Here is a 21,834-nt window from a genome sequence, read left to right on the forward strand (position 1 = left end):
AAATTGAAAATTTTCATGTTCGTTTTTTTTTTGTGTGCCTAAAAAGCACTTTTATTGATTTTAAATGATGCACAGGCAGGCCTAAACTCTCCCAAATCATATCACAACATGTCAGCAGTCCTTTTTTGGTCAGCCAACGTCAATTCTGATTTTGGAAGGCGCATATATCGCTGTCTTATTGTACTTTTAAATACTATACACTACTGTTCAAAAGTTTGGGGTCACTTAGAAATGTCCTTATTTCTCAAAGAAAAGCACTGTTTCTTTCAATGAAGATAACATTAAATTAATCAGAAATACACTCTATACATTGTTAATGTGGTTAATGACTATTCTAGGTGGAAACGTCTGGTTTTAATGAAATATCTACATAGGAGTATCTGGAGCATCACATTTGTGGGTTGGATTATACTCTCAACATGGCCAGAAAAAGAGAACTTTCATGTGAAACTCGCCAGTCTATTCTTGTTCTTAGAAATGAAGCTATTCCATGCGAGAAATTGCGAAGAAACTGAAAATTGACATGCAATTGTCTGGGTGACCCCAAACTTTTGAACGGTAGTGTATATCTATATATTTCACTTCTTTTATGACTAATAGTGTTCAATCTATCTAATACAGAAGTTTGGCATCATTTTGAGAGCCTGGGCCATATGAAAACTTGTAAAATATGGCTAATTTTTGTCAGAAGTTCAGTTTTACGTGATGTATTTGAACCTAACACAGCCTGTGATTGGCCGATTTGCGCAATTCCCACATATTTGAACCCGGAAGACTCTGGGCAGTGCAGTCATTCGGTCTTTGAGTTGTTTACAGAATTTTAAGCCAATAAAATAATCAAAAACTGTGATCCGCCCCCATGGGTCAAACCCATTGGCCAAAACTGAAATTATTACTCATTCGTCATAGAAGCTCGTCAGAGACTCAGTTTTTTTCCACAGAACGAGAGAGAGATGGCTTCGAAATGGGGCATGGATTAATTTTTTTTGTTTTTCGATTTTCATCCAGGAAACATCTAAAAGGTACGGAGCGTTTCAATGTTTATGATGATGGGTGTGAGTTGATATCTGTGGCAGATCGATAGTAACTTTAAAATGGTTTAAAGTAGAACAATTTGGAGGCGATAGTTCGATGCAGTTTGTTGTGCTCGTGCTGCTGGATATGAAGTGTGTGTGTGAAAGTGCCGTAGATCGCGGCTGGGAATGATAACGGAGAACATTGCTCGGCTTCTCCTGGCGAGAAATAGGTGAAATTGTGGTAGTACTTGTAGTACCTTGAAGTACTTTGTGTATATATATGTTTTTGAGTAATTAAAATAGGTTACATGGTCCATTTGATCAGAATCTCTTCGTCATGTACGTTTTTGAAATATTTTAAAATATCATTTCATTCGTTCTCAAAAGTGATTTGTACTACATGTGTACACTCTTCGCCACCCCCCTCTACAACCCCATTTGGGGCACTCTCGGGTTCAAGAGGGTTTAATCATGAACATTCAAACAGAGACAAAACTCTGAGTTATTTGTACTTGTGCTAGTGAGCCATAACTATTCCATAAGAACCTTTCAATTGTAAAAGATATATAATATATAAACAAATTCAAATCTTAAATCAGATTCCGCTCAATATCACGGTAGACTTTTTAGGAAATAAATACCTCGGTGACCTCATAGCTGGCTACGGCCATGATGACCACACCAGAAGAACATCGTGCGTCTTTCCAAAGATAATGCGAACGATATTTAAGAAGTTTGATCAAATATTGTTAGGGTCAATTCGGTCTCCCAAAATACTGGTAGGGACATGTCCATACCATCCATATGGAAACCTATACCCTTACCTTCTAGTGTCAGCTCAGCTGGCTTGGATCCTCGTGCTAAAAAAACAAATCAGGTACCAGGTTACTATCTGCAACTTTTGCTGATGGAAAACCAAAAAAGACTGAGTAGAGCTGAGTAGGGCTGTGCTGTATACTGTAAATTGTAATAAGTTGACTTTACAAAAAATGAAAGTCAGGAAACCGATTGGTTTGGACACTCATCTCTGTCTGGAGTCTAATCACACAAAGGGAAACAATACTTCTTCCACAGGGTTTTGAAGAGATAGTTAGATAGAAGGCCGTGGGGCCCTTTGTCACCATTGCATGTTTAATGGAACTATAATTGGCAATACAACAATAACTATTTAAACATCAATAACAATTATATAATATCTGGTCCATGCTTCTGTATATCCTTTTATTTTTAACAAACCCACTAATTATTATTATTATGATTATTAACTACATACAAGGATTCTTTTTTCAGAGGAATTGTATAAGTAAAATATAGGTAAATTATAGGCATATGCTTCAAGATTTAAAAAACATTTCATAGATTTAAAAAAATACCAGATTTTATATTTACCTTTGTTTGTTGGAACTCAACTTTGTGTACACTATTTTGTATTTGTTTGTTGTTTCTGTGATTTCAAATTATTTGGAATGGTAATATGCAATGTTAATGCATCGTCAATAATGGTCAATATTTCAATTTAACTTTATGTATTTATTTTCCTTTTTTGCTTTCCTTTGGGTAAACATAGTGGGTTACTGAGGGAAGTAAGATGTGTGCTCTGATTTGTGCCACATTGTGTTCGTATCGTTTATTAATAAAGAAGAAATAATTCCTCGCTTGTTTTATGGACAACCGTAACAATTTCCCCCCTATTTTACAGTATGATAGAACCAACTACAGGCGAAGATCTCCCATTTCTGAGTAAACAAACTGTGGCTGCAGGCAGTCCAAAACATGAGACCTCGCTCTGAACAACAACAAACGTCATTAAAAGGGGGAGATGGCCGTGTCACGTGTTCGTGTCCGCTTCCTGTTTACCGCCTGATGTACCTTCATACTGTAGTACACATATTGCAACACCACTCTCCACTGCTGGAGCTTTCATCCACAACAACATATGCAGCATTGCGACCCTGCAGCCACAGGGTTGACTACGGTCTAACTTTAATTCGTGTATCGCCATGGTCGTGGTTACTGAGGAGACATGAAGACGTGACATTGAGGAAACGTGCGCAGGCCGGGAAAGATCCTGGAGATTTCCTGACTCCAGCTGACCGGAGTTCAGTTAGGGTTGCTGAGAGTCTCGCATCAATTCACCTGATGTCACAAACGCAACCTAAACAGTAGTGATGTGGAGGACTACAACGGTCTGAATTAATTTTCTCAAATGAGTAAACGGGGGGTTTTGAGTTAGTGGAAACCACCAACCCACGCCTGGTAAGCTGAACTAGTCTGTTAGCTAGTCGTGCTAACTCCGGTAGCAGCAGCAGCAGCAGCAGCAGCAGCAGCCGCCGTGCTGTGCGGGCTGGCTCGCGGGTTGTGTTTGGAGAGTGGAGCAGCTCGCCGGTGCCCTGAATTCAGGAAGAGTCCCCGGCTCTGGCCCCCTCAAGCGGGCAGTCAGGAAGAAGCTGGCTGGGAAGGGATGGCCTGGTCGGTCTTCCCGTTCCAAGGGACAAGGCTCTGCGGTGTTTGAAGGAGGTCGAGTTCGGCTAGAGGCCACCACCGCGGGTCGTGGCGCTATGATGGCCGCCTCTCCCACCTCGGCCGGCGGCTATCCGGCCTCCGGGCTGTCGGTCAGAAAGAGCGAGGAAATAGCGGATTTGATTGATGTGTTTTCCAAGATGCAGTACAGAGCAAAGGAAGCCACTCCTCGGGTAAGTTTGGGGGTCGACATACGGTGTGCTTCAGCTACTTGACAGCCTGTCATCGTCTCTGGTGTGAACGATAAGCCGAACTTGCCTTGCGGAATGAAGGAAATTAAAGTGACGTTGGAAATATCCAAAAATACATATACTGTAGGTCGTGATTTATTACCTCTTAACAACTTTAAGGAGCCACTGCTCAGTTCGGCATACATATTGTAGCGACCCTTGGTCAAGAAAGCTTCGAGACGTGCTCTTATTTGTGGTGTTTTATTGTCGGACAGTACACAGGCTACTGTGGGCCGTAGCCTACGCCAAAACAACAGTTCGACCGTTAAACGTACTCGCGACTTAACCATCAGCTTCCGGTTCTTCTCCCGGCTTGCAGCACCAACACAACAACATCCTCATGAGGCCTTCACTGACTTCCGTAAATGCAATCACCAACTTATTGCTAACACAGTAACACTTATAACATAACTCAGTCCGTTACAATATGATCCACTGAACTTCCCGTAATAGTCAGAAATGTACAGTACAGTCTATGTATAGACACTGTTTTCTACCAGACCACTGTTGATGCATGTTTGTGGTGTGACCCCTCTGTTGTACTCATATCCTTCATTCGTATCCTAAACGGATGAGATTTTAGTGAAGCCCGGCATTGTTACGTGTCTTTAAGTTTTGCATATTCTGTTATCAAATTACATGAAAATGGCTTTAGCATGCTGTTGCTCAATCAACAATGATTCAATAGACTGAGCTAAATATTGTCAAACTTTCTTCTATCAGGCAAAACACCAGCTGTCTTCAAATTGTTATGATCCAGAATGCCACATTTGAATAGTGTTAACACTTTCACACTGTGTAGTAACACATTGGATGGTTAAGGGACACACTTCACTGGTGTGGGAGTCTGCATAAGTTTGACACCATCTGCCACTAACTGGCTTGATCTGCTTGAACAGTACGTGTGAATACTTTTTTTTTAGATGAGCTTAGCAGATCTATGGCTGTTGACAATATCCTATTTGATCATTGTAATGAGAAAGCCATCAAGCTACCAGTGTAAAGAGAACACGGGATTTAAATGTATATTTGTTGAGTTACCCTTCTTGTAAATTCCTCTATTTGTGATCAGTATCTAATATAATAACGCAATAGAGACTCATCTGGTTTAGTTATCCACTTAGTTTGATCATCTAAAAGGACACATATCCAAGTTGTCATTTTTCGCGTTTCTTTTTAAACTGCTTGCGTAACTTTTTGTTTTTGCTTCTCCTCAGGTGGAGGCGATAGAGAAGCGCTGCCTGGAGTTATTCGCCAGAGACTACAAGTACAGTATCATCGACAACTCCAATGGAGAAGTGTGTGGCCATTACCCCCGGCAGATCGTTTTCCTGGAGTACCAATGCACAGATGTCGAGAGAGACAGGTACCCAACCATCGTTCTCCGATTCAAAGTTCAGTCCACTCAGTTACCAATTACCCCCTTGTTTGTTTGGATCACTCCTCTAATCATGCACACCTTACTGGGGGGCAGGGGGCAACGGGCAACGGTCAGCCTCCATCTACCGGCCCCTCTGATAGCTTCAAAGCAGCAGAGGGGACGAGGTGACTGTTTGGTCACATGAGGTCACATTATAGCCGGAAATAGAAAAAGCTTTTTTGTGATTCAATAAGTCCTTATTTCTCACTGCTGTTTAATAAGGTTGAGCTATTTTCCACCGTTCTGCTGGAAATAGAAGATGGGCTTTAACATAGGAAACCCGGTATTCACAACAAAGGCTGTCATAGACTGTATTCCTCGTCGGGCAAACCCCTCCTGAGCTCGGGACATTTTTCTTCGAAGCGAAATATTTTCACGTCTGTCTTGCAGCTTCCCACGATTCAAAGTAATAAACTGCTGAAATAACATTTCAATTATTCATGAAATCACCAGAGTTGAGTTCAATTGAAAAATTGCGAATAATAAACATATTTACCAAGGGCTTTCTAGGCAGTATTATTATTTGTAATGACATGTAGTATGTAGTAGTGTTTGAAAGCTTTCTGCATCAACCAGTGAATCCTACTCTTTCTGTAGTCGTGCATCGTACACGTCGATACATTCCATGATACAGCACAGCTGTTTGTCAGACGACGTCCACCCGTCTGTCCCGCCTCTTCCCAGATATTGGCGCGGATGTACTTTGGCTGTTTTCCAGATAAAAAGAGAGTTGAAGAAGAAGACATTTAGCTGTTTTCATGTTGCTCAGGTGTGTCACTAGACTGAGGTCGCTACAAAAACAACAAATTGTTTTCACACAAAAGCGTTGATTATCTTAGACGATCGTGAGGTCTTTTTAAATGGACGATGCACCTTATTCATGCCTTCAGATAATCATTGAAGTGTCAACCGCAGGCTGGCCGTTAAGATGTATCGGTTAATGTAACAGAATAATCAGTGGTTGTTAGGTCTGAATGTCCTCCACTTATCTGTAACCTCAGAAGATGAGCACAGTGGATTATACATAGGTGTCAGCAGTGGCAGCTTAGTGCTTTATAATAGTACTCTCCATATATTAAAGTGATTAAGTGGACTGACTGACGCAGAACGTGTGGTGGTTTGTGTTTGCAGGTTTGAGAGCACAGTGCAGATCAGTAAGCTGCAGGACCTGGTGAACCGGAGTAAGCTGGCTCGCTGCAGAGGGAGGTTCGTCTGTCCGGTCATCCTCTACAACGGCAAGGTACTACTACTACTGCTGCTCCTCACTTTACTTTGTCTGGAGTCTGCTCCTGCACTAGTAATATTGTGGATTACCGGTGTAAATGCCAGTATGTCTAGAAGCTGTTTTGGTGTCTGTTTCCTTTGTGTTTGCTTTCCGTGTCTCCAACATTCCTAATGTCCAGAGCTGCGACGAATATTCCATGAATCGATTAGTTGCCAACTCCTTTGATAAGCGCTTAATCAGTTTCAGTAATGTTTTAAGAAAAAAAGGCAACATTTTCTGAAAACAGGACATTTGAGGACGTCATCTTGGGCTTTGGGAAACACTAATTGACATTTCTTAGACCAACCAATTGTGCGATCATAACAGAAAATCATCTACAGATTAAACAACAACAACACAAATCTATAGTTGCAGCCCTGCTGGTTTTATTTAACTAGTACAGTGCCGGTTTGTGGTGTGGCCGATTAGAGCACCGCATGCCCTTAAGAAGTGCTGCTTGCAGCGTTGACAAGAACTGCTCATTGCTTGTTGACTCCAGGGAAGTGAAGAAGAGTTTGGTCGTAATGTTGGTATATCCAGCATCCAGCAGTAAAAGGGAATTGCGGTCAATGAGCCGTGGCCTGGAAAGCCCCGCTGCAGACCACATGTCCCGTAGCTCCGCCCCCCGCGACTGCACAGAGCGCCAACACTTGTTTTTGAAAGTTTATTGATAATAAACGTGTCCAAACTGCACCAAATTTGTCCATATTTTGTCACGATGACACACACCAAATCACTGAACAGTGACTCGCAAAACAAGTTGTATTTGAGGCAGAGAGAGGTTGAAGGGAAGCGTTTTGTAACAACTGCAGCGCCGCCTAGTGCATTACATCTTATGTACCAGTCTTTCTTTCATTCTGTTGGCTTCAGTTCTAGTTGAACAATCACACCAATATCAGTCAGGAAAATGACCTTTTGTTGTCAGTGTGAGGAGACCTTCTCTTGACGTGCTTAACAGCAATTGATGACACGTTGAGAGCTGATGGCAAGTCCATCAACACATTCAATACTTACTTACAAATGAGTTTTCTGTACATTTAAACCTCACTGCTGCAGAGAATGTGAAATTGAAATAACATCAGCATTACAACCTGGGCCGAAGCCAAAGTAAGAAATACCTCCATGTTTGTTCAGGCTGGTTAGGTGACCAAATAATAGTTCTTGTAACAACATGCTAGTATGAGCAGTGAGACAACAGTCTGATCCCGTATTGTTTCTCCCACATCGCAGCATATTTGCCGGTCGTCCACTCTGGCGGGATGGGGGGAGCTGTATGGACGCACGGGCTACAACTACATCTTCTCAGGTAACACACACACGCGCACACACACACACTCATTTGACTGTAAAATCCAACACATTGTTGATAAACTATATATAACCTATTCCTAGTGGTGCATCAGTGCTTCATAACTAGTTAATAGTGTGCACTGGGGCCCGTCATTGCTACGTTTTATTTTTATTGAACAGAGCTTGAACACGTCATAATGTAACCTCCGTTAGCTTTAGCCGTTTTCTCTGTTATTTAGCCCAAGCAGCCCACCAGCTGCTAACAGCTAACGTTAGCTTGCCCTCCTCCTGCTGATTTCTACACAGATCTGTTGTTCACGATGCAGCATTATCTACATGGACATCTTCTATCGTGGAAGTATCGGGTCTCATGACATCCCTCGTCACACGACAACTTAAGTTTAGCCTAAACGGGGGAAGTTGCGGACAACTTATTTTCCACGAGAGGTTGCACTTCCTTGTTTTCTCTTTGACGTGTTAATAGTTGCAGCAGTTGTCAGACAGCTGTCAAACTGTTCCTATTGAGCCACAGTGTTCCTGTAGGAGACTGGTTAGCCTCATTCAGAAGTACAACGAATACAAAGAAATCTGTCTTACAGACACATTCTGTAATGTCATGAAAACAATGATAAAAGGTTAACAATAAAGTACAATAGTTTGTCTTGTCTCCAACGTTCAGAAATGTAAAACACTGCGGTTGAGAATGTTTGCTGGAGTAAAATATGCAGCACCACTGTTTACGGTTCTTTTGAAGGATAATACCGTTGTATTACTACTTAAGTCAGTAGGATCAGTTCTTAAACTATTGAATCTCAGAATGCTGCGATATCTCTGACAAAAGGTGCGACAGAGCAGCAACAGGAGGATCAGGAATACTTCACCCCCAATTACTGCTGGGTTTTAATTTCCCATATGATATTCATTTTTCACACACCGCCATACCGGTGCATACCCGAAACAACTGCTGTCACTCTTCAACAGGCAGCTAAATATATTGTTCGCCGCTAGTGGTGCTGTGGTCGGAGCTAGTTGTCTTAACTGTATTGAGAGGGAACCCTAGTTATGGTTATGACTTTATAACAACAATTAATAACCCACAACGAACGCTCTTTAACAGGGCAAAAGACCACGACACAACAGTTTGTGACAAATAAACAATTTGTAACACCAATAATTGTACATTTATAACGACGTCCAAAAGACTATATATTGCAAAGTTTGTCGAGCCACTGTTGTTGCCGCTGGTGGTAACACGAGCAACCTACTCCATCACCTCAGCAGAAAACATGAGTTGAAATACCAAGAGTGTGATTACAGCCGTCGGATTCGAGGCCGTCAACCAGTAACGTTGTTGGGGATTCCACCTCGGGCAAAGAGCCCACTGTACAATCTGACTCCAAAAGACTACACCCCAGAAGGACCCCGCGCAGATCGTTTGAATTGGAATTACTTTGATGAACAACAGATGACAGACGGTCTAAAAGTATTAACAATTTATTAAGTCAAGCATCAGAACATATAATGCATCGATCTATGGTTTCACAGAACACCATCAAAGATTAAGTATTCCTGGCATCAGACACAAAGTCAGGGCTCAGAATACGTATCTCTCGTCTCGGTGGTTGTGAGCCCTGTTCTAACATTTCCCTGTTTCTTTATCCTCTCCGATGAGGATTTGACCTTGTCCTGCACAGGGACGCATCATCTTCGCACACACACACGCCAGGGTAGAGGCCCCTGTGTGTGTGTGTGTGTGTGTGTGTGAGTCTTCCTGCTGTGGGAGTTCTGCCTGCTGAGGGGATTCTCAAGGTGTCGGTCCTGCACCCATTTGTTGCTACACAATATTCAATGGACTTATCCGTTTCATAACACAACTAGTTATAAGTTTAAGCTAAACCACCTGTGAGTCAGAGCTTCTTCTTTGTACGGGGAGCGCAAAAGTGCCTCGCCCGGAGCGCTTGAAACCTTTGCTCAATGACCACGCAACACTATTGCAATTGAGCACATACATAATTCTTATAAATTCAATGCCTCTATATATTTTTTGCATATTTCTACAACGTTAACGTGAGTGAAACAGTGAAGCCAAAGGGTCACACATCGCTTGAAGAGGCATTTGCTCGAGGCGCTGCATAGGACAAGAAAAGCAAGCGGTGGAGCGACATTACGAACGCAATAACGATCCAGCTATGCAAGGACATGGTCCCGCTACAGACAGTCGAGAAAGAGCAATGATTAAAACACTGGATTCAAGGTACGTCTTACCGGGGAGACAATACTTCAGCCACACTGCTATCCCAACATTATACGATCAAACGAGCACACCCCATAGTAAGCAAAGCCTTTATACACGATGACATTAAAATGTTTTTGTATTCTATGTACTTCTGACAGTAGAGTAAGCCACTATAAACCTATATAAAAACAGTCAAGGAAAAAAGAAATACCGTGAAACCGCCAGAATTGAAAAAAATACCGTGATACACATTTTTGGTCATACCGCCCAGCACTACCCCCAATATAACCATGTGAATGGAAGTAAAACTATACAGCAAAACTATATCCAAACATCTGTTCACAAACTATTTAGAATGCTTCAAACTCGTCCGGACGAGTAGCACACCTGCACAAGCGTGAGGTTGTTTTGTGCAGAAGTGTTTTAGAAAGGGAGGTTTTGGGGAGATGCACGTGTTCTCTAGTGATCTCGGTGTTACTCCTTTTTTTTAAATTCTCGGTTCACAGTGGCAGCATGAGAGAAATGTTTTCTTCGGGTTGGGTACCTGATATACAAATGATCATTTTTGGGGGTGAAGTTTTCCTTTAAATGTATTGCATTGTTCAACCAACAGTTCAAAACATTTAATTCCCTCACATGTAATAACAATAATAGCAGCTTATTCTCATAGTTGAGAACCCAGAGATATCAAATGTCTGAAATCATCAATCAAGTCAAAATAGTTGTCGGGTAGTTAATTTGACTTAAATGATGGCTTTGCTTGCTTGTTTGTCTGAGCAATGTTGTTTAATGACCAATAGAAGTGACGGGCAGAACTACAGAAATGATGTTCAATCGCTCGCACGCAGCAGTGAGCAATCAAAAGGCTCGAAACTCTTGATTGCATTTTGGGTTACGCCTGATTATCCACCTGTTGAGTGTCATTCTATTTGCTCTATATATTATTATTATAATATATGTCACTTAAAATCAGAAGTCCAGCTCCCTGTTGTCAGGTTGCAGTGGTGATCTGCTCCTGTAGTAATCAGCCAGCATCTCATCTCTAAGACTCTCTTTGACACGGCCTGCAGCACCTTCTGTGAGCTATCAGCAAATGAAGTGAGGTGGAGAGGCTGACTGGGCTTTTCCAGTACTTCCATTCATTTGGCAGATGCCTTTGTTCAAAGCACTTCCAATAAGTCCATTCAAGCTCCATAAGAACAAGAGATGGATGTCATCAGAATTGTAAGTGCATCCTTTCTCCAAACAAACAACCAGAGAGTGTCTTTTCTGTATTTATTGTGACAAACTCAAAACATTCTGTGGATGTTATACAGATGTGCTGAAGATGAGTAGTACACCCTAGTTCACTTCCAAAGCAGGGTCAGGACCAACAGGAGATCAATTAGTTTATATCTTTATCTGCAGTACACCTTTGAGCCACACGAGGGAGCCTGAATGTTCAGATAACGTTGAATCTGATATGAAAGGCAGGAGCACACCTCTGTTTGTTTTACAGATGAGAGGAAGTGAAAAGAATGAGATGTCTTTTCACTCCTAAATGATTTAATTTCGTTTCATTTCAAATGTTCGTGATTGGAACCCGTTTCCAGGACAATTCCGTCCCTTATATCTGCCTTTAAATGGGTCTAGCACTTTGGCTCTGAATGGCATTGTGTTTAACACTGAATTAGTTTTCAACCCTGAAGCCAACAGGATGGCCTGCTTTTTATATTTTCTCAAACTGTAAGATTGAATGATTAACAGAGTTTGAGTCTTTGTCATTAGACGTTCATCTTGTATGCTTCTGCTTTTTCTAGGGGCCACTGATGACACGGAGTCTGAGGAGGTTCCAGAGGATGACAGTGCAGTCAGGTAATCAAACGACTTTAAAGGGCAGGTCCATCATTTATTTTTTAACATTTTTAGGTTTCTATATCATTCTATAGCTTCACAGTGGTCTTCCTTATGTACCAAAATCCAAACATTAAAATTTTGGTCAAAGCACATATGTTTCACCATCAAAATACTATTTCCCAAGAGCTTCTAGAAATATTTTCCCACATGACCTGACCTAGGTTTCTGCCTGATGACATTGCTACATATATACACAAATATCCTTGACCAGTGTACTACCTACAGTAACTTAGTACCAGCGCGGAAGCTTAGCCATGTACTGCTGTGGTTCAGATCTGAAAGTCATAGCACTGGAGGTCAAATGTCTCTTTTTGTTAATGGAGTCTTGTGGCGGCTTTGAAAAGAACAATATAACAGCTTCAGTTCCCAGTCGGAAAGGTCCATAACCTCCTTACCTCCTTGCAGCCTTTTCTGACGGGGAACTGAAGCTGTTATATCTCCAAGACTCCATAAAAAAAAACAGACATTTTACTTCACAGAGCACCTGAGTACACATACTCAAAGAAAGCCGATCCAACGCTTTCAGTTATTTCTAAACTTAGCACAGTTAATGTTGACTCAGCTAGTGCTAGCATTCACACATATTCCTAACCTTATTGATTAGTCTATGGTAACCAAGTAACGGCTGAGTGGGCGTTTCTATTTGAAAAACCCAGAAGAGAACACTCATGTAGTCGACCTTTAGTTAGAATAGTGTTCAATCAACATCAGACACTGTGTGACACGAATCCCTTTAGACAACAATGGAAGTGATATGTGACTGACTAGTAAAACACCTACCTAGAGAAAGTCCATTTTGCCATCATTCTTTCCTCCCCCTCAGGAACGGGGACTCCCAGCTCTTTGACAAGGTTCGAGGCCTCGACATTAAGCTGCTACGTTACCTCTCGGTTCGCTACATCTGTGACCTGATGGTGGAGAACAAGAAGGTTAAGTTTGGCCTAAAGTAAGGAACAGTACGGACTAGTTCATCCACATCCTGCCTCTCTGTCATCTAGGTCACTGTTTAGGAGACTGGGTGTATAGAGTCTGCCTGTGACAATATCTAAACTGGGAAGGCTTGAGATCGGGTTTTTACTGTATCTGTGTATACAGAGCGTGGTAATCATTGTAACATCCTTCTCGGTATTTTAAGGGCTCATGCTGTTCGGTTACATGTGGAACAGATGGTACCTGTGCTGTTGCTTAAAGTTACTACGAGGAACTTTTAAGTGGTTATGAAACCGTCTCAGTTTAATCCTGATCCTCTATATGACCCACATCAATGAACAAGACCATCAGAGAGAGGATTGACTCTTTCTATAGAGTTATTCTTAATGCTCATCATCAGAGCCACCGAAACTATGAGAGTTCACCAGAAACTCCTTCAGCTCAGACTCTAGCAGAGACCAGTCCACCGTGGACAGACCCAGATCCTCCAGCAGAGACCGGTCCACCGTGGACAGACCCAGATCCTCCAGCAGAGACCAGCCCACCGTGGACAGACCCAGATCCTCCAGCAGAGACCGGTCCACCGTGTACAGACCCAGATCCTCCAGCAGAGACCAGCCCACCGTGGACAGACCCAGATCCTCCAGCAGAGACCAGCCCACCGTGGACAGACCCAGATCCTCCAGCAGAGACCAGTCCACCGTGGACAGACCCAGATCCGGCTTTGCTGCAGTCGGAGCTCCGGAGGGAGGAGGAGAGCTCAGCGCCTGGGAGCAGCGTCTCCTCCTCCTCCTCCTCCAGGAGCAGAGCTTCTCCTCTCTGCTCCTTCGGTCCTCACCGACACCGACACCACGCTGATGGAGCGTTAGCCCGTATTGCTGGGCCCGTTGGAGGGAAGGGAGGCACGGGAGAACCAGAACCAGGACTGAGAGGAGCAGACTGTCAGACCCTGCTGCAGTAACATGAGAGGTTTTCTGAAGGGACTCTGGTGCTCTGAAGCACTTCAGCTTTAGTCCACAGGGACACAAAATCAACACAAAATGAAAGTTCCTCGTAGTAACTTTAACCACTGACTTTTGACAAAAGATGCTCAGGGAATGATCAATAGAGCTGTGAACATACAGGACAAATTAAAGAAGGATGAAAGGAATGGTATGGAATCATGTTTATGCTAGAAGGCAGGAAACGGTGAACAGTTATACTATATATATTAAAAAAAGAGTAATACAATGTATTTCTATTGTGAACTGCAATTCTAGACAGTGTTTCACAAAATAAGGTCCCACTGCCAGCATAGTTTTTTTTGCATAATGTGCCAAAACGTATATAGATTCTGCTTTAGCTAAGATAAGAGGTTTAGGCCAATAAAATGGCCCTCTGTTATGTAAAAGTGTTGTGTATAAAACACTGAATGTCCCCTGAATGCTCCGAGTGTATCTCACCTGTCTCTTTGCGTCTCTCTCTGCAGCGTGACATCGTCTGAGAAGGCGGACAAGGTCCAACGCTATGCAGACTTCACCTTGCTCTCTGTGCCTTACCCAGGTACACTCCCACTGTGAACTCTTCTAAAAACCAATAGTCTGGAGCCTTGTAGACCAGCTGCTGTAACAAAAGCAAACAATCTGTATCTGCTAATATGATCAGCAGTTGGTATCGGCGACAAAACAGCGTGATCGTGGATCTCAGAAAGTTCTGTTTGCTCCCTTTTTTAAAATGTGTGCTGATCCGAGATCTCTGACTTAAACCCGTGTTACGATGCGAACCGTGACTTTTATGATTTGTCCGTGTAGTTTGCTGTAGCTGGACCACAAAGTCAAAAAAGCAGTAACTATTTATCACTTTAGTTTTGAAGATAAGGGTCACATTCTGTGACTTCAGCTTAAAAAATCAAAAATGTGTGAATATGTTTTTTTCTTTCCCTTTTTAGGGTGTGAGTTTTTTAAGGACTACAAAGACCGAGACTACACAGCAGAGGGTCTGGTGTTCAACTGGAATCAGGTAGGGAGGCGGTCTGTTCAGTCCGTCATTAAACAGTCGCTCAGCTCTGTTGTATCATTCTGACGTCACTGTGTCTCCTCCGACAGGACTACGTGGACGCTCCTTTGACAATCCCCATGTGCTTTACTCAAAACTTGAACATCGACTGGACTCGATACCAGGTTACCGCTTCTCTTCTCACCTCATTTCTGGCTCTGCTCCTCTCAGCCGGGACTCTCTCTCTGTGTAATGTTTGTGCTGTGTCAGTGCCATCTGTTGTTCGACCCCGCAAAGTGCTTCGGCCGCGATTCAGATGAGCACTTGAACACATGCAGTAATGGTTAGAGTGCAGTTTAAACCTCATTGACTCATGCTGTGCTGCCAAAACGTGTGTTCAAACCCACATAACTTCATTTTAGAATCCAAAAAACACCACATGGAAGGCTGACTTTTGGAGGAATGATGGCGTCAACCTGGAGAGTTGTCTAAGATTTTTAATTTGGTTAAACAAACAGCTGGAACAAGCTGGTGCAGGATACACTGTATGATACTGACAGACAGATGTGGTGGAAGATTATTGGTGCTGCTTTAAGAGGAACATTGTCTGGTTTAAAAGAAATCCCCGTCATTTCATTTCTCTGTTGTACCAACAGTGTATTTACTCTTACGTGTGTGTGTGTGTGTGTGTGTGTGTGTGTGTGTGTGTGTGTGTGTGTGTGTGTGTGTGTGTGTGTGTGTGTGTGTGTGTGTGTGTGTGTGTGTGTGTGTGTGTGTGTGTGTGTCAGTCGTGGGACCTGGTGGAGCAGACCCAGAACTACCTGAAGCTGCTGCTCCACATCATCAACAGTGATGGTAGGTTGTTTGTGAGAGTCGCAGCAGATAATGTTAGTTAAGGATTGTTGGGTGTTAAAGTTAGAATATAGGAGATAACTGATGGCTAATTCATCTGATTGTTTTCTTTCATTGATAGTTCATGTAGACAATGAAATGTAAAAAGAACACTCCCCCCCGCAAAATCATCCTTTTGATTTTTGAGAATAAAGTCATTTTGATGAAATATAAAATCTTCAACTTTAAGCTTTGGTTTTGATTTGGTTGCTTCTCCTGACGGACCGTCAGAAAGTAAAAAACCCCATGATCGTGTCTGTTTTTACAACTTCTGGCCATTATAAACGCTATATTATAAACGCTGTATTATAAACGCTGTATTTTTGATGATTGTTTTTAAAGAATGCATGCTTTACCTGCCGGCGGGTTTTGGGGTTCAGAATGTTAAAGCTGCACTATTCCAAATGATTATTTGACCAATGATGTACTGACCATGGGCCTTATTTGAACCCGAGTTGCTGTTGACCTCTATGGTGATGTTGTGTGTTGTGTGTTGCTTTAGATGAGAGTGGCCTCCTGGTGCACTGCATATCAGGCTGGGACCGAACGCCTCTGTTTGTGTCTCTCCTCAGGCTCTCCCTGTGGGCAGTAAGTTCCAACCTTTTCTTTTTTTTTACCCCCCCCCCCCATATTCATTAGTGACTTTAGACTCCTCCACATACATCCAATGTACTGCTTCAAACACGCGTTTGGATTAGCCTCCGTGTTCACTGCCTTTATTAAAGATAGAAGCCGTATGTTATGAATATGTCATATTTTTCTCCATGCTGGAAGCTCCTGACACACACAGCTTTTCAGACAGAATAGAAATGTCCGTGGCTGCATGACATCCCATGGCCGATCGGCCCACGCCGTGTCAGTGAACGCGGGCTGTTGTGACTCATTCTCCTCGTGTATTCTTTGTCAGGACGGCGCCGTGCACGCCAGCCTGGAGCCGGCCGAGATCCTGTACCTGACCATCGCTTACGACTGGTTCCTCTTTGGGTAAAAGAAACGCACATCATCATCATCATCATTCTCATCACCGTCAACATTTCATGAGCTCACGCTGCATTAGCTGACATGAATACTTGTGGTGGAAAAATCTATTCAATAGTACCGAGTGAGTCCTATCATACTGAATACTGAAACAAGAAACCTTGAGGAAAGAAGTTTGTCCTTCAAGTATTTATTCTCTGCACAGAGAAGACTCAATCATCACACAGAGTGCCTGTGTTGTCTGTGGAGCATCAAAAGAGAGAGGGGGGGGACATCTGGTTTGTTTCTAATCTACACATTTTACAATAGTACCCGTAATAAACCATTTGCTACAGATCCCAATCTATAGATCCTCAGTGATTACCATCTGCACTCCCTACATCAGAGGTCTATGACTGATCTATTCTAAACAACACTCACGACAGTTTAGATTTACGACTAATCTAATCTAAATATGCTCGCAGCGCTCCCTTCCAGATTCTTCCTTTTGAAGGGAGCTGTGGCCGGCATACAGTAAAACATAGAATAAAGCATATAATCAAGCCACAGTAGAACATCATACAGCACAATGACATTTTCTATCACAGAGGTGCACTCGCAGCTTCTTTCTGGTTTGTGACGCACCGTTTATCTGCGACGCGTAGTTGAGAAGTGACCGTCTGATGAAGCGGAGGGGAGAGGAAGAGTAGTACGACTCTGGCTTCGCTCTTGACCACATCTTTTATCCTCCCACTCTCCACGTTTTCTCTCTCCTCTCACACACACTCACTGTCTCTCTCTAGCCCGTGTAATTATACATCACCAGGCTTGCCCAAGCCCTCGGGACATTGGCCGGTTGTGTGTGCTGGGTTCAACGTTAATATATATATATTTTCTTTTCTTGCCCAAAGTCAGTTTTTACTTGCCGCTATACAAATTGTTTTATTTATTAGTGGTTATGAAGACGAAAGACTAAAGTTAACCGTCATGTTTTTCCGCTTTGCTCTGAAACTTGCTTTTGAACGATACATAATTGGAGTTCTGCCCACATCCTCTATCTAACTAAACCCCCTTCTTCCAGGATAACTCAAATGCTCGCTTCTGCTTCAGCTCGTAAACGTCGTCTTTACCCGCCGCCATTTTCTCCCCGTGTGCCTGATCGGTACTGCACATGTGCAACTCTCTCAACAAAGATGAGAAGGAAGCGAGATGGCTCAAGTTCAGTTTATTTATAGATCACAATAAAAACGACACAAGTTGAACAATACAATATATAAGAAAGCTCACTGCTTCGCTACTTCCATCATCAAAAAAACCCAAAGTGCTTAATTCAGGCAGGTGAGACTCACCAGCCCGAGGTGGCATTTGACTTGCCCGGGGCGTTCCTTGTTGTTGAGCCCTGGAGTGAGGAAGGAGTCAGATGAAGCAGAGAGAGCCAGAGGGAGGGGCCAGAGGTGCTGTAGCTGTTGCCATCACAACTGAATCACATCTGGACTCCAGCTTACTCCAGCTGTGGAGTAATCTTTTGATTTCTGTACTCTTTCATGGCTGTCAGCACAACGAACGGTTTTACGATACCCACCACGATCCCCAGAGAAGTCCTCCACTCGTGCTTTGATCGGCTGAATTAAAGGGCCAGTTCGCCCTAATTCCAAAAAGCCTTTTCTCTCTAAGCCTGAGTGCTGTCTAGCCAGCTCTTTCATCTTCATTGGATCCCACTTCTCTAAAACTACTTGCATCAAAAAAAAATGAATTCACGATTGATTCATTCACGTTGAAAGACTTTCTAACATGGAGAGCATGGGATTCATAAACAAACATTGTTCTTTTCTCTATTTCTAGTCACATGCTGCCAGATCGACTCTCCAAAGGGGAGGAGGTAAGTTTTATTTTTTCTACGGCTATGATGACACAGCTTCTGTTGACAGAAAGGAGTTTGACAGGAACACGATATGACATGCATCATCCGAACCAAATTATAAATAATATTCCTTTTGGATAGTTTTTTTTAAGCAATCAGTCAGATTCTGAGTTCTGAGAGACCCATTCACACCCATTCATACACTGATGAGAGGGGCTACCATGCCACCTGCCCATCAGGACTACCTAACATACATACACCGTACGAGAGCAATTTTCGGGTTTAGTGTCTCTCTCAAGGACATGCGACTAGCAGAGCCAGGGATCGAACCGCCGATCCTCTGATTGAAGGATGACCACTTCGACACAGCTATGATGAAAATATTTTGACATTAGCATATGATAAAGCCGCGACTGCGTATTAGAGACATTGCAGGTAAATCAAAAATAAGAATAGTAATTACAGGGAGGGAGGTAATATTCCAAGAAAAAACTCGCAAATTTACGAGAAAAAAACTATAAATGTATATATTTGTTTTATGTCAAGGAACCAAATTGCTTCGCTTTGCAAGATTGCATCAACCTCATCACACCACAGACACTATTATTTAACTTTTTTTATTTTATTCCAAGACAAAAGACATCACAGAACCACAAGAGAAAGACGAGAACAGTGATTCCAATTTTATTCTTGGAAAGTAAAATCTCCTGCTCGTATACATTTCATGGTCACATTATAAATTCAAATCAATGCATGACTCGTCTGGTTAAATAAAGGTTAAATATAAAATATATGGTATTGTTCTCATGAATCTCCTCTCAGTCATACACATGGTTGGATTAAAGGTGTCCGTGGTCTAAAACAGCATCATATGTAGTCGTCAGTCCAGAGAATCTAAAAGAGAGGGCTTCTTTATTAAACAGCCAATTTCTACCAACAGAATGAAATCGAGTCAAAGATCATGTTCCTACAGACACATTCATCTCACGGTTTGGTACCTGCTGGTAACAGCCAGCTGTAGTACGTATGACGTGCTCCATGTGAAAGGACAGTGAGTTTAAGGACTGTGATCTACTTTAGTTCGCTGTGTTTCCCCTCTCATCAAACTGTTCTGTCTCCCTCAGATTTTCTTTTTTTGCTTCAATTTTTTGAAGCACATCGTCTCAGAGAAGTTCTCAGCTGTTAAGAAACAGAGGTGTGTTCCTCCGTTTACATTCGTTCTTGTAATTATGCTCTCTGCATTTCTGTTATGATGTTGTATTTAAGAATGTCTTCATAAAGCTATAGACTAGTCTGTTGCTAAAGGTTTATAGTAACACTCGTACAATAAATAAATAACTTGTGAATATCCAGCTTCCTTCGTCAAATCCTGTATTCTTCCTCTTCTTTTGATCTCCGGTTGTTATTTCATCATCATTACTTTTCCTTTCAGGAGGAAGAACTCCCACATCAAAGACAGTGATTTCACTGTGGAAGATCTCTGCCAGCTAAGTAAGTCCTCCGTCCCTCCACACAGGCCTACATACAGTAGACACATTCATTTAGTATATTTCATCATTATAGAGTGCTGCAGGGAAGGCCAACCGGGTAGTTAGCCTCGCACTGGTTCCCTCAAGAAAAAACCAATGGGGTTTTAATTGGATTTTGGATTATTGTAGAAAATAAACTGCAGCAAACAAACGTTTATGACACGGACACGTTATGTTCAGCAATATAATCTTCACACATGAACATCACCGTTGTGATTATTGAAGTGTGAATGCAGGTGCCAGTTGTAAAAAGCTAAAGTTAGGTTATAAACAAACTACATCACGGTCACATGACCTCGGTGGAGCAGAGGCAGCCCTGTCGACGTAGCGGAGGAGACGGATAGCAACTTGAGACAAAACTCACCTGTCACTCAAAGACGCCACTCCCTTTATTATGCCTAACTTTAAGCTGTAAACATGTTTATTTCTGCTGTAAAGTTGTGCATTTTAACATGGAGGTCTGTTGGGATTGAGCAGGCAGCAATCTCAGGATCTGAAATGAAGTGAAGCCGATGCGCAGTGTCTTAAACTTGCATTCTCTCTACTGACCAGAAGGAGGCAAGTCTGATTGTATAGAAGTCTATGAGAGAATGACTCTACTTCTCTCTTATTTATTACCTCTGTAAACTTTGTGAACATGAGTATGTCTGGTATGTATGGTCGTCACTCGCCTGCAGTCCAAAATACGGTCACTTACCCTCACTGGTTGCAAAAAAGCCAAGATGGTGACAGCCAAAACGCCAAACTCAAGGCTTCATAAACGTGGTTCACAAACCAATGGGTGACATCACGAAAAATACATCCACCTCTTATATACACTCTAGGGCAGGGGTCCTCAACGTTTTTCAGGCCAAGGACACCCAAACTGATAGAGAGATGGAGCAGGGACCCCCGACTATATATATATATATATATATATATATTGTATAAAATGGTTTTATATTAATTTGGGCCTAGTGCCATGTATAAACATACCTCTTCATTGTGCATTCAATACTAAGCTATGTAAATAATACACAGGTTGATATATTCATGTTGTTATTTTAAACATGTGAAGCTACAGTGAGTAGGGGGGCCGTGTCACTGCCATTTAGAAACATACCTTGTCAACTGATACCAATGCCAACATCAACACTGTCTGTCAATTGCATGATAATCATGCATACAAGCTATTCAAAGTGACGTTTTTATTTCAAACATAAATGTGGAAATGAAAATGAGTGATGGCCTATTAGTGCCACTGCCATGCAGAAACATAGCTGTTATCTTGCATACAACACTGAACTATTACAATAATGGACAGATTCATGTTTTGGAAAAATAAATTGTCTAATCAACCAAAGAAATCCACCCCCTGTTGAAGACCTCTGCTCTATGGGATCGAGTCAATTTGAAGCGAGCCTCAAGTGGTCATTTGAGGAACTGCAGCTTTTGGCACTTAAGCGTTTTGCCTCACTTCCCAAAAAATAACCTGTTCACTTCAAGACGAGGGAACCAGAAGGGCAAGAAATGCTGACTCATTGTCATGTTTTAGGACTCAACCCTGCAGCACTCTGATATGTTTGATTGGTGAAAGCTACATTTCACCTTCCTGTTAAAGCTACTAACCGGTGGGATGCTTCATGGCGCTGGGTACTGGTACCAGGTGGTGTTATAACAGTGACTGTTCCATACATTGGTTAATTGAAATGCAGGAAACGTGTTAAAATTATTTATTTAACCGAGTCTAACTTAAAATAACAAATGTTTGGGTGACGTACTTGTGGCAGCAGTGGGAGCTCCTGTCACTGGCCTCTGGGCTGATGCAATGGGGAATAACA

The 21,834-nt window shown here is 42.3% G+C and overlaps 2 protein-coding genes across 2 annotated transcripts in view; one reads left to right on the forward strand and one right to left on the reverse strand.

Annotated features, from left to right (window-relative positions):
* Positions 1–3,341, reverse strand: part of lhfpl4a (LHFPL tetraspan subfamily member 4a) — a gene marked incomplete at both ends in the record, with an annotated part of 35,218 nt that extends 31,877 nt beyond the window's left edge. The window contains one exon of the mRNA XM_079186397.1: positions 3,315–3,341. The remainder of the gene's footprint in view (positions 1–3,314) is intronic.
* Positions 2,930–21,834, forward strand: part of mtmr14 (myotubularin related protein 14) — a 29,300-nt gene continuing 10,395 nt past the window's right edge. The window contains exons 1-15 of the mRNA XM_079186395.1: positions 2,930–3,709; positions 4,984–5,132; positions 6,318–6,426; positions 7,681–7,756; positions 11,776–11,830; positions 12,696–12,818; positions 14,271–14,344; positions 14,730–14,800; positions 14,887–14,961; positions 15,565–15,631; positions 16,170–16,255; positions 16,575–16,651; positions 18,467–18,503; positions 19,610–19,680; positions 19,918–19,976. Of these exons, the coding sequence (XP_079042521.1) occupies positions 3,575–3,709; positions 4,984–5,132; positions 6,318–6,426; positions 7,681–7,756; positions 11,776–11,830; positions 12,696–12,818; positions 14,271–14,344; positions 14,730–14,800; positions 14,887–14,961; positions 15,565–15,631; positions 16,170–16,255; positions 16,575–16,651; positions 18,467–18,503; positions 19,610–19,680; positions 19,918–19,976 (1,264 nt within the window). The 5' untranslated portion in view covers positions 2,930–3,574. The remainder of the gene's footprint in view (positions 3,710–4,983; positions 5,133–6,317; positions 6,427–7,680; positions 7,757–11,775; positions 11,831–12,695; positions 12,819–14,270; positions 14,345–14,729; positions 14,801–14,886; positions 14,962–15,564; positions 15,632–16,169; positions 16,256–16,574; positions 16,652–18,466; positions 18,504–19,609; positions 19,681–19,917; positions 19,977–21,834) is intronic.

This window comes from Pholis gunnellus (genome assembly GCF_910591455.1).
Source record: "Pholis gunnellus genome assembly, chromosome: 3".
Classification (NCBI taxonomy): domain Eukaryota; kingdom Metazoa; phylum Chordata; class Actinopteri; order Perciformes; family Pholidae; genus Pholis; species Pholis gunnellus.